Source organism: Hyperolius riggenbachi, chromosome 1 (assembly GCF_040937935.1).
Source record: "Hyperolius riggenbachi isolate aHypRig1 chromosome 1, aHypRig1.pri, whole genome shotgun sequence".
NCBI lineage: Eukaryota > Metazoa > Chordata > Amphibia > Anura > Hyperoliidae > Hyperolius > Hyperolius riggenbachi.
In genome coordinates, this window is record NC_090646.1 from 514,083,451 (window position 1) to 514,100,215 (window position 16,765).

Genomic DNA, 16,765 nt, shown 5'->3' on the forward strand with positions numbered 1-16,765 from the left:
ATATAAATCTGTACTTTTTTTTTTTTTTTTTTTTTTTTTAGGGCAATCTAAGCTTTCTTTTGTTAATACACTTTTTTTTCATTTTTTTATCCTTACTAATTTTCACATGACAAGTGCTACAATTCTAAAACACCGCAAAATATATTATTTGTCTGGTCCCAAATAAAACAATACCACATATGTCATATTTATCATCACTATTTAAGCATGTAGTTTACCATTGGCAGTTTGGCAGTTTGTACGTTAATAGCTACTGGATGCGATCGATATGGCACGCAGTTTGCAGACCCCAAAACTGTACAAATACATTGCTAGGCAACGTCATAGCGAGGCATCTATAGAGCATTGGGTCCCCAAATGATCGCACTAGTGATCACAGCCAATCACTACGGGCAGCAGCCATTACAGGTGTCCATGAATCTGAAGGCCAAGTATCAGATCAGTGGAGAGGAATACTGGGAAGACCCTTTTCCCACTTGACCTCCTCTATAGCTCCAGACTGTGCTCCAGAGCATTGAGGGTCACAGATTACCTTTTATACCCAGGCCGCCACTTCTTCAGTTGTCTCCTGTTGGGCTGAAGATTTTCAGCCATCTCCACGGTGACCTAAAGGCATAGGAATGTTTTTTTTCCCCCTCAGCTGTCAACCAATTGAACTCATGGGCTGCTGCCGCTGGTTGCTGGCTGCCGTAAACATTGAAGTACGCCTGATGCCATAATTGAGCTAAAAAAAAAGCCCCAGATCATAACTTACCTACTCCGCGTTACACTCGCTGCCTTTTCCATCCTGTCAGTTCCATCGTTCCGTGGCAGTGTCACTTGTACGTTCCGGCATCTTCACAGCAATGGTGTTGAGCTTGAAGTACTGACACGGAAGTACTTCCGGGTCAGCGCCATTGCTGTACAAGATGCCGGGGTTAAGAGTGACACTAAGGAAACGGAGGCGCTGACAGGATTGAAAAGGCAGCAAGTGGAACGCGGAGTAAGTGAGTTATGATCTAGGACTATTTTTTTTAATCGATTCCGGAAAAAACAGCAGCCGGGAGGCTTGATCGGGGGCGTGAAAGAGGCAACGGAGTAAGAAAATGCCACTTCCTCCTGCACATATTCTATGTTCGGTACCAGTTGATTTTGACTGAGTACTGCGGAGACCCCTGGGGGCGCTGGGACATGAGGATGGTGCTGTGACATATGTCACAGCACTGCAAACAAAATGCTAGCAAGCATGAAAACCACCCCTCTCAGTCCAGAGGTACTTAAACTGTGTTTTGAATGAATGCCTCTTTAAACGTATTCTTTTTACATTGCTGTTATCTTTCCAACTTTGAGTCCTGCCACTGAAATTCTAAAATGTAAGAAGCAGTAAATCATTGCTGTTTGTTATGCAATTTATATATCTTGATACCCACTCTTGAGTTTTCTGATCCCTTTGTAGGCTTTGGCTCTAAATACTGTCTTAGATGTAAAGAGTCTGTTGTTGTTTTTTAGCAGGTGGAGATCTTGTGTGAGTGGGAAGCAGAATGGCCACCACTAACCTGGAGAACCAGCTGCAAAGCGCTCAGAAGAACCTGCTCTTCCTGCAGCAAGAACATGCCAACACACTGAAAGGCCTGCATGCCGAAATTCGCCGGCTGCAGCAGCACTGCACAGGTAAAGGATGCAGGAGGGAGTTATGTATCCAAATGTGTCACTGCTTTCTCAGTATGACATATCCTGGCCACACACTGAAAGCCAAGGGATCTCAGCACCTTAATTTGAAACTATTTAAAGTGAAATAAAACCTTGACATAATATGCAATAAAAATGTGCTCCTACTTTTTATTACCCATTCAGTTATCATATTTGCTTTTCTGCACAAGTAATATTGCCTGTTTACAAATGACAAGTTCCCAAAGTACAATTTAGCTGCTCTAAAAGCTGCCATTACGTTTTATTCATAGATTTTAATATATAAATACAGCAGCTATCTAGTGCACATTTCTCATCCGTCTCTGCTTGTCAACTCAGTACAGTTCTGTTTCAGTTCTGTGGCTGACTGTAACTAATTGTAGCAAGAGAGGAATGTAAATAAAAGATAATGTTATCACCTCTTCGGATGCAGCTCACAAGCTGGAAGGAGCTTTCCACTGCTGAACAAAGTGCTGTGTCTAACTGTATGAATGCTGTTCTGCTACAGTTTTTCTTCTGGTAGTAGGTTTAAAGAGACTCTGTAACAAAAATTGCATCCTATTTTTTTTATCATCCTACAAGTTCCAAAAGCTATTCTAATGTGTTCTGGCTTACTGCAGCACGTTCTACTATCACCATCTCTGTAATAAATCAACTTATCTCTCTCTTGTCAGACTTGTCAGCCTGTGTCTGGAAGGTTGCCACATGCTTCAGTGTTGTGGTTCTGCTATGAACTCACCCTTCCAGGCCCCTCTCTGCACACTGCCTGTGTTTTATTTAGATTAGAGCAGCTTCTCTCTTCTCTCTTATCTTTTACAAGCTGGATAAATCTTCCTCTGAGCTGGCTGGGCTTTCACATACTGAGGAATTACAAACAAGGGCAAAGCTGTTTGCAGGAAGAAAAGAGCAGCCTGAAACTTTAGTACATGGGGGAAAGAAACACACAAATGATCTCTTGAGATTCAAAAGGAATGCTGTATACAGCCTGCTTGTGTATGGATGTATTTTCTATGTGTGGACATACTGTACATCAACCTACTTCCTGTTTTGGTGGGCATTTTGTTTGTTTACAAACAAACTTTTTAAAACAGTTTTTAACCACTTTTAATGCGGCGGGGAGCGGCGAAATTGTGACAGAGGGTAATAGGAGATGTCTCCTAACGCATTGGTATGTTTACTTTTGAGCGATTTTAACAATACAGATTCTCTTTAAGGCTGTAAATAATCTTTTAGAGCAAAGAAGAAATTCTGAGTTTCAGACCACTTTAAATAATGAACCTCCCCTTAAAGAGGAACTGCAGTGAAAATAATGTAATGAAAAAAAGTGCTTAATTTTCACAACAATTATTTAGAAATAATTTAGTAAAAGTTTTCCCATTTATATTCTGACATTTATCACATGGTGACATTTTTACTGCTGGCAGGTGATGTCTGTGGAAAGAGATGATACATTTTTGGCAGTTGGAAACAGTTGTTATTTCCCACAATGCAACAAGGCTCCCACAGTGTGATGGCAGCTGACATCACACTGTGGGAGGGGTTTAGACACAATATGAGCCCTGCAGACCCCCCTGATGCTCTATTTGAGAAAATGAAAAGATTTCTCATGGGAGAGTGGATATCAGCTACTGATTGGAATGACAGTCAATCCTTGGTTACAGTTTCTCTTTAAAGAGAGCTCTGTAACCAAGGGGCTCTGTATGGCTAATTTTGTGGTGAAACCCCTCCCACAGTGTGATGTCTGCGCCTCACAGCACTGAGGTACTGACAGCACGCTGTGGGAGCCTTGTTGCATTGTGGGAAATAACAGCTGTTTCCAACTGCCAGAAAAGCAAGCAGAATCTCCTTCCAGTGCCAGCAGTAAAAATGTCACCATGTGATAAATGTCAGAATGTACATCTGGGATAGGAAAGATTTTACAATGGGCAGCCGCTCTCTGGGCATTTATACATAATTATTGTAAAAATTATACATTATTTTCACTGGAGATCTAGGTATCGTTTTTTTTCAGGACAAACTAGACTTTCATTGGCGGGTATTTTGTCCCTAGACCAAAAAAATTTTCTATGCATTTTAATGGGGAAAAGAGGGGAAAATGAAAAAAAAATGCATTTTTGCTCAGTTTTTATCAATTGCAGTATAAAAATAAAACGTGCCACAGAAGATAAAACCGTGACCAGTATTATGTCCTCCCGAGTATCTGACTCCCCCTATAGCCAGATGTGTCCCCAATATCAGTCACCCCCAGTATAGCCCGATGTGTCCTCTCTGTGTTTGGCACCTCCCAGTATAGATAGACAGATGTATCCCCAGGATTACTGCCCCTCATAACTAAATGTGTCCCCAGGAATAGTGGTCCCCCATTATAGCCAGATGCGCCCTCGGGATTAGCGGGTGCACCCATGATTAGCCCCCCCCCACCATTCTGACCAGATCTGCCCCCTGTATAAAATTAAACACTTAAACTTAAAATGTATCCCCTCTCACTTTATCCCCCCCAGCTGCACATTTTACCCCCCACCAGGGGTCCACGCACCCCTATAAGGGCCAGCCAGATGTCCCACCCCCCACCCAGGCAGCCCCCTCGGTGGCCAGATCTGTTAAAAAAAAAAAAAAAAAAAAGGGATCAGAAAGCAGCCTGACTCACCTTTTCCTGTTCCAGCGATCAGCCTGCAGCCCGAGCCTCCGATCCCCGCCCTGCACGCAGCCCTGTGATGCCGGTTACCAGGTCCCGGCTATTCCGCATCACAGGGCTGCGTGCAGAGTGGGGATCGGCCACAGAGGGTAGAGATGAAGGATCACCGCTGTTTGCTACAGCGGTGATCGTTCATCCGCGGGGGGGTTACTAATTGGCTACAAGGGAACATTTTCCCTTTCACCAATTAGTATTGCAGCTGTTAGTGCCTGGAGGTGCACTCTGAAGCGCACCTGTTCCTGCACAACAGGGCTGCAAGCAGGTCAGTATATCTACGTGGCTGTGGCTTGGAGAGTGCCACAGCTGACGTAGATATACTGTATCAAACGACAAAGTGGTTAAAGGGATACTGTAGGGGGTAGGGGGAAAATGAGTTGAACTTACCTGGGGCTTCTAATGGTCCCCCGCAGACATCCTGTGCCCACACAGCCACTCACCGATGCTTCGGCCCCGCCTCCGGTTCACTTCTGGAATTTCAGACTTTAAAGTCTGGAAACCACTGCGCCTCTGTTGCCGTGTCCTCGATCCTGCTGAGGTCACCAGGAGCGTACTGGGCAGGCACAGACCATACTGAGCATGCGCAGTACGCTCCTGGTGACATCAGTGGGATCGAGGACACGGCAATGCAGGCGCAGTGGTTTTCAGACTTTAAAGTCTGAAATTCCATAAGTGAACCGGAGGCGGGGCCGGAGCATCGGTGAGTGGCTGCGTGGGCACAGGATGTCTGCGGGGGACCATTAGAAGCCCCGGGCAAGTTCAACTCATTTCCCCCCCCTACAGTATCCCTTTAATGTATTTTCTAGCAGAAACCTTACCCATTTTGCCTTTATTTGCACAAACCCGTATGTGCTCAGAGGGGGCCACAAATCTTTTAACAGTCGGATAATCGCCCTTTAAGTTTGTGAAACATCTAATGCTGGGTACACACGATCGGTTTTTGCGCTTGATTTTCCACCCGATCGTTTTTTCAGCTTGAATCTCTTATCTACTGCTCGTTTTTCTTATCTTTTTCCATTCACTTCTATGAGAAATCGATGCCAAAAATTGATCGGAAGGAATATCGGACGTGTCGGAAATTGTCTGTCGAACCCATCTATTGGGAGTAAAAACGTATGGTGTATTCTCAGCATAAGGTTTTCATACTTTGTCCAAGGCTTTCAACTATTTTGTGCTTTTTGGCAGTAGAGAGATCCTTTTTCCTTCCCTAGTTTTTCCTATAATTGGACTCACCTTGCAAACTACTAATTAATCAGGGCTGTGGAGTTGGTACAGAAATCATCCAACTCCAATGTTTATGAAACCACCGACTCCAGGTACCCAAAATAGCTCAGACTCCTTAGTCTAATACTTACCAGGACTGTGGATTTGGTGCAAAAATCATCCGACTCCTCAGTTTATGAAACCACCAAATCCGATTCCATGTACCCAAGTGGGCACAGATTTCTTGACTCCCACTCCGACTCCACAGCCCTGCTAATTATCACAGGTTTCTGAGATTGATTTCATATGAGCATACTACGCCAGTGAATAATGAATGTGTTTATTGTGGTTTTTATTTTTTTCAGATCTTTCTTATGAGCTAACAGTGAAAAGCTCTGACCAGACAGGTAAGATGTTTCCAATGTCAGAATTAGAAATGCATGAAGTCTCAAATTTTTATTTCAGTTTGCAATAGCACTGAAAAAAGTTAGAGCCACTTTTTAGTTATTCTTGTCTGTACCCTTGGGGAGGAGAAGCCTGAAGCATGAACTATTGATTATATTGCTGTGCGCAGGCAGCGCACATTAATATTACCGGTACTAAGGCTAGCAGTTAACACACACCCTGCAGTTCATGGGTAACATGAGCATTGCTATGGAAACATGCATTATGATACTAACTTAAAGAGGAACTCCAGTGAAAATAATTAATAAAAAAGGTGCTTCATTTTTACAATAATTATGTATAAATGATTTAGTCAGTGTTTGCCCATTGTAAAATCTTTTAAATCCCAGATTTACATTCTGACATTTATTACACGGTGACATTTTTACTGTTGGCAGGTGATGTAGCTGCTGCATGATTTTTTTGGCAGTTGGAAACAGCTGTAAACAGCTATTTCCCACAATGCAGCAAGGTTCACAGACAGGAAACTGCCAGGAGTACCACGGTCCTCAGAGCTTCTTGTGGGAGGGGTTTCACCACTATCAGTCATACAGCGCCCCCTGATGGTCTGTTTGTGAAAAGAAATAGATTTCTCATGTAAAAGGGGGTATCAGCTACTGATTGGGATAAAGTTCAATTCTTGGTCGGAGTTTCTCTTTAAGACTTGTTACCCAAGCACCCTCGATCATTCTATTTGCGCAATGTGTGGTACTCTGCTGGCATTAGTACCAGTAATATGGCCATTCACTGGCTCGCACGGCAATACTACTGATAGTTCATGCATCAGGCCCGGTTTCACTTGCTTACCAGTTTATACAAGCAGTGGCAATACAAAGGATAGAGACGGCAATGATAGAAGTGTTGTCCCTCATTTCCTGTACCTACTTAAAGGGGAACTTCAGCCTAAACAAACATACTGTTATTAAGTTACATTAGTTATGTTAATTAGAATAGATAGGTGATATAATCTTTTACCCATCCTGTTTTAAAAGAACAGGCAAATGTTTGTGATTCATGGGGGCTGCCATCTTTGTCATGGGGGCAGCCATCTTTTGAAAGGAGGAGACAGGGAGCATGAGACACAGTTCCAACTGTCCTGTGTCCTGATAAACCCTCCCAGCTGCATGTGCTAGGCTTCAAATGTCAAATTCAAAATGTAAAAAATTGCACCAAAACAGCAGAACGAGAACAACATCATCAGAAATCCCATCATGCTTTGCACAGCATAAGGGGAAAACTGCCCGGGCAGTTTTCTTCTGTGCAGCTAAAAATGAGGCTTGTATAATAGAAACAAAGTTCTGATGCTGTGAAACTGTTAAAGAAACACCAGGCCTTTTCAGTGCTGCTGAGTCGATTTTTAGTCTGGAGGTTCACTTTAAGGGCTCATTCACACTAGGGGCGTTTTTCAGTCTTTTCTCAAGCACAGGCGATTTTTAAAATCGCACACAAAATAATTGTGCAATGAATCTCTGAGAAGGTTTATATCAGCGCGGTTCATGCACTGTGCATTCAGCAAAGTATTGCCTATACGGTTTTTGAGGTGATTTCGCCTCAATGCAAGGTATAGGAAAAACGCAAATGCTACGCAAAATCGTTGTGCAGCGATTGTATGAGCGTTTTTAAGAATAAATGCATTGTATGTATTATTTTCCAGGTCAAAGAGTTCACTTCCTGACTTGCGCCAGGGAGTGAATTACAAAACCGCTCTGGAAAACCGCTCTGGAAAAGCACTTAGAAAAGCGCTTTTACCAGAATCGCAGTGCACAGTGGAGCGCCGGGAGGGGAGAAAAAGCGTTTTTAGGTGTGAATGAGGCCTCAGAGATGACGTCTTGCTCACAGCTCTGTATGATATGTGGAGTGGGTGGAAAGGCTGTATTCTGTGGCCATTATTTCATTTTAGCTGCCAGAATGATTGACAGGTCAGGCAACTGTATCAAAAATAACACCACTTTACATTAATGAGATGGGCATCTCTGCTAGAAGTCCAAGGCTAGGCTCACAGTGGGGTGTTGTGGTGGGACTTTATGGGGTCACCGTAACTCAGAAGGTTGCACTGCAATAGTAAGTCTATGGAACGTTCACAGTGCATGCGGTGCGTTGAGATCCAGTGCGCAACAGTATCCCAATGCAGAGCGATACTGCATAACGTGCATTAACGGAGGCAGTGAAGCATACTTTTCATTTTATGCTTCACGGTATGCTATCTAAAGGTTGTGTAACATGCAATACTCCTTTTTTGTTGCGTTGCATTCTTGTTATACAGAGAACGCACCGCAACATCCCACTGTGAACCTAGCCTAAGGGGACTACAATACATAGACATTTTTCATTCTTGCCTGGAGTGTCACAAACCACACCAAAAAACATTTTGACTGAAGTTGGGCTTTTTCATACTGTTCCAATTAAGGTCAAATCCCATTTCTAATGAATATTTGCTGTAGCCTTGTTTCAAGCAATATTTCAACCATGTTCTGTTTTTCTGGTTTTGGCCATCATTATTTATTTACTTACTGGAAAGAACACAACAAATTATTTATTTTTTTCCTCTCACCGGGATATATATTGTGCAAGCAAAAACCTAATGGAGAAAGCAGTCTGTGAGATGGTGAGGATAAAGAAAGGGCAGAGATAGTGCCAACTTGGCACCACACCTCTGCGAACACTGCTGGCTTTGTAATGGCTTCTCTTACAGCGTCATGTCCATCCCTTCATGACTCTCATTTCAAGGCAGACTGTTAGGAAATTGCTGTAGTATTGAAGCTTGAGAGTTGAACGGAGTAATCCCAGCTTCAGCTTAGGTCAATCTAGAATTATGAACATGTCCATAGTAATTGTTGTTAGTAACAGTTATCATTTAAGTCTGTAAATATTTAAGTAAGGTGTATTTAAATGGCACAGCCGTGTGCTGTAGGCTGGCCACCGGCTGATCATTTGCACTGCGCTGCATGTGCTGCTGTATCATAACCGTCTCCCCCATGTATTACAGAGGAGAATTTTAGAGGACATATATTAAAAATGCATGTAGTCTTTTGTGCAGTCTGTGTATTGATCAGCTCTTAGCTGACATTCTGGATCAAACATCATGCTTAGAGCTGGACCTCAGAACAACAAATGACCCTTTATTGATTTAATGGCCATTAGTGTCCTTGAACACACACACGAGCCTTTCATGTCATACTGTTTTCAGAACATATTACTGTTTGCTGCCTGAAATCTGAGCTCACCAAGGCATACACTATTGCAGATTCATGAATCTTTTATTTCCTACAGTGCATAGAATAAGTGATCACTGTATTGTTCTGTACAGTATCAGTCAGCCGTTTATTATTGACATTTGTCCGGCATTTATTGGCGTGTTTCAGTATATGACAGATGTTTTCTGAAGCGAGTACATGTTACTTGAGCCTTTTCTAGGTTCTTCACTCAGTCTGTTATGGTTTTTAAAACTATGATGCTGGGAATACACCATGCGTTTTTCCAGCAGATAGATGGTTCGATAATTTCCACCATGTCCGATAGTTTTACCGCTCGAAAGACGAGCGGAAGATAAGAGAATCGAGTGGTGAATCGAGCAGCAAAATCGATCGAGCGGAGAATCGAACGGAAGAAACGCATCTTGTATTCCCAGCATTATAATCCAGTAATAACTAAAACTAGGCATTCTTTGCAGAGTTTGTGGTAAATCAGGTGAGCAATTGATGGCTTTCTGATATGGTTCATTATCCGGTTTCCTACCTTGCATCTGTAGATATAGGCAAGATTTTGTCAGAGACCTTGCCTAATATCTGAAGCACCACTGATAGATTTGTACTGCTTGATGCTGATGGAGCAGAGTGGTCTATAAGCACACATAGGCACCCAGTATAACATGTTCGAACTCCTTACTAAAGAAAAACATGCATAGATATATCATACACCACCATCAGGAAATGCAGCTTACTTAGAACAGAGAGGAACACAGAGTGAATACAGGAAATAACAATACCATAGCGATCATTGCAGCACTTTACATTTTACAGTGACATCTTGTGGTTGCTTTACTATACTGTAGTTTAGGTAATTCTTTTGAAACTGCCAACAGATGCAGCACAAAGCTATGCAAATATCAGTTGTGTACTACTCCTGTTACAACCAATATTTTCCCCCTCACATTCTGACAAGCATTGGAGATAAGGCTGTTGCAGTAGTGGTGCAGTGTGGGGCTTGGCAGCCCAGTCAGCTGGTCGCCCAACCTCTATTCTTCCCTATGGTCGTTAGATGGGGAAAGGAAAGCGTTGGAACAGTGCAGTTCCAGTGCTGTCCTGTCCAGTCCTGTGACCCCCGAAATTGTGAACTCCCATGTAGATGAGCATTTCTGGGCTGGGGAAAGCACATCTGTAGGTGAGATGAAGGCCAGGGGATTCATTAAAAACATAAAGTTAAGCTTTAAAGTTTACCTAAAGTAGAAATGTTTTGAGAAGCACATTTTTTTTATTTGATACAAATTTTATGTTCATTTATGGAGCTTGGAATTTGATAAGTGATACAATAATTGATTTTTTATTTTAGCCAATTCCAAGCTATTTTGCATAAAATATTAAATCTTGTTGATGATCTCTGACATGAAGCCGTGAAAACAGCTGAATATTTAGCTTAAAGAATACATCCGAGCTGGCAAATAAAATGAGATCTACTTACCCAGGGCTTCCTCCAGCCCCTGGCAGCTGATATGTCCCTCGCCGCAGCTCCGGTGTCCCGGGATTCCCTCCGTTCCAGATGCCGACCTGCGCGAGTGCCATTCGGGTTTTGCGCGCAAGTGGTCTGGAGTATTCTGCACAGTACTTCTCTGCCTGCGCAGAATGCTTTAGAGTCTAAAGTTTTTAGACCACGAGAGCGTGATCACCAGCAGCGCTCGCGCAGTAGATGCCTGGAGAGGTCGGCATCTGGAACGGAGGGGATCCTAGGAAACTGGAGCTGCGGCGAGGGACATATCGTCTGCCAGGGGCTGGAGGAAGCCCTGGGTAAGTAGATCTCATTTTATAAGGCTTCTCAGTACAACCAGACCTACAATCTCACCTGTGATAGCAGCACGTTACAGGGCTTCTCAGTACAACCAGACCTACAATCTCACCAGTATAGCAGCACATTACAGGGCTTCTCAGTACAAGTAGATCTACAATCTCACCTGCGATAGCAGCACATTACATGGCTTCTCAGTACTAGAGCTGCTCTTGGAACACAAGCCCTTGGGTAAAGTGTGTTTGGTCTTCTGTACCCTGTCCAGTACTGAACTGAGGCTGAATTTTCCACTTTAAATCAGTGGTGGTTGAGATTACTGTGAAGCAGACCTGTTTCAGTCTTTTACATACTATAAGGCAGGGCAAGGGAGAATGGGCTGGTGGGGTTTATATAAATAAAAATTATTTTTAAGGAAAATGTACCTAAGACACTGCATAGTTTCAGCAGTACTGCATTTCCTGTGAGCAAGACCAAACGTCCTGTGCTGTAAAGAAAATGAAAGAAGGGAGTGGAGTGATGGTGGAGAGAACGGCTTCATCTGCTGAGATCTACTCTGTCTTCCAACCTGGAGGTTCTTGCTCTTTGGTGTAGATAAAATGTTGGCCCTAGTCATGGTTGAGTTACATATTTTAGACTTGTTTTTTACTGCCAGGGCTTTTTCTTTTACTAAACAAGAATAATTTGTGGATGCTTGTAAGCCATCCTGGACTTTTAAATGAGTCTTATATGCACATTTTACTTTCTTTTTTCCAGGTGATAGTATTTCAAGGAGTGATGAACTTAGGAGAAAATGTGAAGAGCTAGAAGCCCAGCTAAAGGACAAAGAAACCGAGAACAATGAGTTGTTGAAGGAGTTAGAGCAGAAAAATGCAATGATCATGGTGCTTGAAAATACCATTAAAGAAAGGGAGAAAAAATACTTAGAAGAATTGAAAGTTAAAAGCCATAAATTGAACATGCTGTCCAGTGAACTGGAGCAGAGGGCCAGTACCATTGCTTATCTCACATCACAGCTGCATGCTACCAAAAAGAAGCTGCTCAGTACCAGTGGATCCTCTGATGTTCACCCTCCTGGGAGTCCAGTTATGTCTAGTTATAAGCCATCTCCCCCTAAAGAGAAACAACCTGAGACCCCCAGAAGAAGGATGAAGAAGAGTCTGTCCACACCACTCAATGCTGATTTTGCAGAAGTCTACAGGTTAGGTGCAGATGGGCGAAAGATAATGTTGCGTGAAACTGTGGATGCCATGCCAGACCCAACTCCCTTTTTATTGGCAAGGCAGTCGGTGGACACACAGATTGTGAAAGAGCGGCCACTTGTCATACCTCCTATCCGTTCTGACTCCAGCAGTCCAGCTAAAGAGAAGAAGCAGAAGGCCCATGTTGGGGTTGCCCATCGAATTCCTCATGCCACCTCTGTTCAGAGCCAGCAGCCAGAAGTTGAAACCTTAGCAGTGGATCAGGTTAATTCAAGCAAAGTTGTTAGGAAGCACTCAGGGACGGACAGAACTATATAAATCCAAGATCTATGAAGCTGCTACACTAAAACTGTATCTGATACTTGGCTTTTTATGCACTGTGTGAACAGATAAAATAAACACAGACAAGTAGATTTGATTTTTTTTTTTTACATTGTACTATTATTTTGACCCCTACCCCCGCATGCCAAATGTACGCAGATTTACTGGTCATACAATGCTGCTGCCCTGGGACTCCTAATGACACAGTGAACCACTACTTGGATGAGATATCAATGTAAAGCTTGCTCCAGACCTTCTCACTTATTGGTATGCTGACAAAACGACACAACTGCAGTCACCACTAGCTCAGTGCTATAACAGGTCATGGCAACAGAACTCCAATAAGCTGTACATAGGGTGGTTAATACTTAATGCTGAATTAGTCTATTCTGTAAAATGTATAAAAGCCTATACTCTACTGGAAAACAATACAGATAATCTGGATCTGTCTGATCTGCTCTAACGCTGTATTCTCACCGATTCCAATGCAGTGTCTACCTTTTCAGCGTGTGAAGAGGTTTCCTTTACATAAACAATAAGCTGATTGCCAATTATGTCTCATCTATGCAAAAATGTATTCTAAATAATGAACTCTTCAGACTCCTTTAAAAAATGTGGACATTTCAAAGGGGATTGGATGTATCTTTAGCATAGATAAACAGAGCCTAAAACTGACTTTGGAAAGACCAACACATTCTTGAAAACCATACACTGTTAAATGAAGGTTAACGGGACACTGTAGTGAGAGGTATATGGTGCCTGCCATATTTATTTACTTTTAGACCATGTTGATTGCCTGGCAATTCTGCTGGTTTCTTTGGGTGCAGTTATGTTTGAATCTCTGAGATGAAACCAGTAGCATGTGGCTAATATGGCCAAGCACCTGATTGATCTTCATACTCGTTTTAGGTCATTGGCTAAAAGTATTAGGCAGTCTGTGGGAAAACTAATGCATTATTCTACGGACGAATCTGCACCATTGGCCGACAGCCAGCTGGGAGCAGGTGACTGTGGGAAATAGGAAATCTCACATGAGCAAAAAAAAAAAAGCAGTGACAATATTTTTGAACTGCTGCTGAAAAACGCACATGGTTTTCACCTCACTGCGATTGTGCATAGACAAGCATTATGTGCATTTTTGTGTGCCTTTTCACATTGTGAAAAACGCACATGGTCTTTGCCAAGTGTGACCCCTGCCTTAGAGGCACAGCAACAAGTTAGCCAGAAGAATGGGATGGTTTAAAAGGAAAAAAAAGGCAGCTTTTCACATCCCTCTCACTATAATGTCCCTTTAAGGCTAAATTCACACTAGCATTTGTGAAACTCTCCTCATTGTTGCTGTGCATTGTTTCCAGAGGTTTGGTGGAGCGGAAGTGTAACATCTATTTTGAATGAAAATGTTTCCTTAGCTGCAAGCAGTGTCTGCTAAACACAATGGCGATCAGAGGAAAACATCCAACACTAGTGTGAATAATGCCATTGAACCCTGGATCTGCATTTTCACCAGTGTTTTTTCTATTATTTACATGGGAATGGGAATGATGGGGAAACATTGACATTTGATGCTAGTGTGAACCTAGGGAACCTGAAGCGAGAGGTATATGAAGTCTGCCATATGTATTTCCTTTTAAACAATGCTAGTTGCTTGGCTGCCCTTGCTGATCCTCTGCCTCTAATACTTTTAGCCATAGACTCCAAACACCAGGGCCAGTTTTAAAGTCCCCAGGGCAAACTTAAGGGAGAAGGGCCCCCCTAACCTCCAGTTCATTACCCCATTGCTCCTGAGGGGGCCCCCTCAAGTGTAGCAGCATTGATCATGCACCTGTCGCAGCAGCTGCACCATTTCTGCTCTCCTAGCCTGGCTGTCTGACTCTTCTCTATCCGGCGCATGTTGTTTACACGCGCCGGATAAAGAGGTAGACAGCGTGGCTAAGTGTGCACGGAGGGTGCAGCCGCCGCCTGCTAGGACAGCCTGTGAATGGTTAATGCTGCTACACGTTAAGGGGACCATGGGGAGCAGTGGGTGGAGATACCTTGGTGGAGTCCTGTGGTGCAGGTGCCCCGGCAGAGGTCGTGGCCCAAGGGCAGGGGTCTCAAACTCGTGGCCCGCGGGCCATTTGCGGCCCTCGATACAATATTTTGTGGCCCTCGCCGGCAAAAGCTTCCTTATAGTTCGCTTCAGTGCTCCCAAAGAATCCGCCGCTAAACGAGGGCTGCAGAGCCCCCAAATCACCCGGGGGGGGGGGGGGGGGCAATCTGTCCGGCATTTCCTGGAAAAGGCAGAGCTTTCAGCTTCAGCTCTGCCCCTCCTGACGTCAATCGCCGCACAGATCGCCGCCTCTCCCCGCCCCTCTTTGTGAAGGAAGCGTGAGAGGGGCGGGCAGAGGCGGCGATTGTGAAATTCCTTATGCGGCCCAGCCTCACCCTGACTTTGCCTCCTGCGGCCCCCAGGTAAATTGAGTTTGAGACCCCTGCCCTAGGGCAATTTCCTCCTTTGCCTCTATGGCAGAGCCAGCCCTGCTGAACAAGCCTGCAGATCAGATGTTTCTGACAAGACTAACTACATTTACACACAGATTAGGAAAAATAAAACATAACTTTTAATGAAAGATCAAAGATAAAAATGTAGTAGCGCTTTTAACACATACTAGTTGGGTGACAAAACAGTGGAAGATGATACTAATGAATGGTAATTTCCTCAGCTAATATTGCAACTAGTATGTGTTAGCAGCGCTACTACGTTATCATTGATCTTCATTAAAAGTTATGTTTTTTATTTTCACGGCTAATCTGTGTTTAAACATTTGAACACAGATTACATTAAATTCTCTCATTCACATCACGCAGGGAGGTGGGGGGAGCGGCAGGGGGCGTGGCCAAGGAGAATACCTTTCCCCTGTATTTACCTCCGAGATAGTGACAAATATTGTGGGGGGACAACGACACAGAGGCATGTCAGGAGGCAGAGAACGTGCCTCTCTGTCCCATCTGCACCCCCCAAGAACCACCTCAGGTTTTCTTCAAAAGGAAATAAATATGGTAGCCGCCATATCGCTCTCGCTTCAGGTGTCCTTCAAGTACAGTTTTCAAGATGGTGTCCATGTCTTTGGATGTGCTGTACAAATTATTTAAATGTACTGTGTAAATTTACCCCCAAATCATATAGCATTGCTGTAAGTCAATCCAGTTACATCGAGACTGGAGAAAAATATATTGCTACCCTTAGATTATTTACCTTAGTATTATCGTACTCAATGATAACCGCCTTACAACTACTGTAACACTAGTAAACATAACTGGATATAAGATTATTGTTGCACTTTTTCACAAATAATAAAGTGAACTCTGTTTTTGAAATGACATATTTAGCCTTGCTGCAGTTTTCTTTCATTCTTTTGTATCATTCTGCATTGGTGAAGGTACAGCGACTTGAAGAGCAGCAGTGCCAGTACTGCCAGAAACTATTCATACATATAATTTAGTGGAGAAGTAGAAGAGAGGCAGAAAATACAACTAAAGAGGTGCCTGGGCAACAATGCCTGATGCAATATACAAATAGATGATCGCTCCGGGGTCAAGACACACCCCTCTTCTTCAGTGCTGAGGAAGAGGAGTGTGTCCTGACCCCAAAACGATTGTAGTACAGATGTATGTGTATGTGGAAGTCTTGCTCTGGTTGATATGGTTGGGGTTGCAAACCATTTTCTAGTGGCAATTTAGTGGGAAAACATTTTTCCCTACAGGCTAAGATGATTTTTCCAAATTGATCCTAACAGCTGGACAGTGAGAGTGTCTTGACATAGAAACTGCAAAACAAACATCAAGTTTCACAAATCTGGTTCAACTCCGTTACATGTAAAATAGAACTCCAGCCAGCCGCATATGATGGCCTTCGTTAGGGGTGAGTGAAGGTATAGATTTAACACTCTCCAGGTCTTAAGGTGGCCATGCACATCGATTTTTACCGTTTATCTCCAGCAGACTCAATCACTTCTGCTAGAAATTGATGCAAACTATTTTGGCCAAAATCCATTATATTGGTTGATCGCACTGGACGAAAGATATCACTTGATTGGAGGTGGGATGGGGGAGTGTGGCTGTAGTGGTGTACAATATGGGGATGAACAATTCAGAGTGTTGGTAGAAGAGCCAACTTGCTCCTGTCCAGTGTACTGCTGTTTTCTCTCCATGCCATGGCACTCTTCCCTGTCTTCTATCCCAGGTCGCCTGTGTCATGTGA

General features: G+C 43.3%; 1 protein-coding gene across 5 annotated transcripts in view; it reads left to right on the forward strand.

Moving 5' to 3' along the window:
- Positions 1–12,617, forward strand: part of CCDC92 (coiled-coil domain containing 92) — a 37,890-nt gene extending 25,273 nt beyond the window's left edge. For 3 of the 5 annotated variants that reach the window (XM_068244057.1, XM_068244074.1, XM_068244083.1), the window contains exons 2-4: positions 1,489–1,650; positions 5,929–5,970; positions 11,759–12,617. In XM_068244057.1, coding sequence (XP_068100158.1) covers positions 1,521–1,650; positions 5,929–5,970; positions 11,759–12,522 — 936 coding nt within the window. In that variant the 5' untranslated portion in view covers positions 1,489–1,520 and the 3' untranslated portion in view covers positions 12,523–12,617. The remainder of the gene's footprint in view (positions 1–1,488; positions 1,651–5,928; positions 5,971–11,758) is intronic. The other 2 variants (XM_068244065.1, XM_068244092.1) reach the window with 1 other exon arrangement.
- The last annotated feature ends 4,148 nt before the right edge of the window (positions 12,618–16,765 follow it).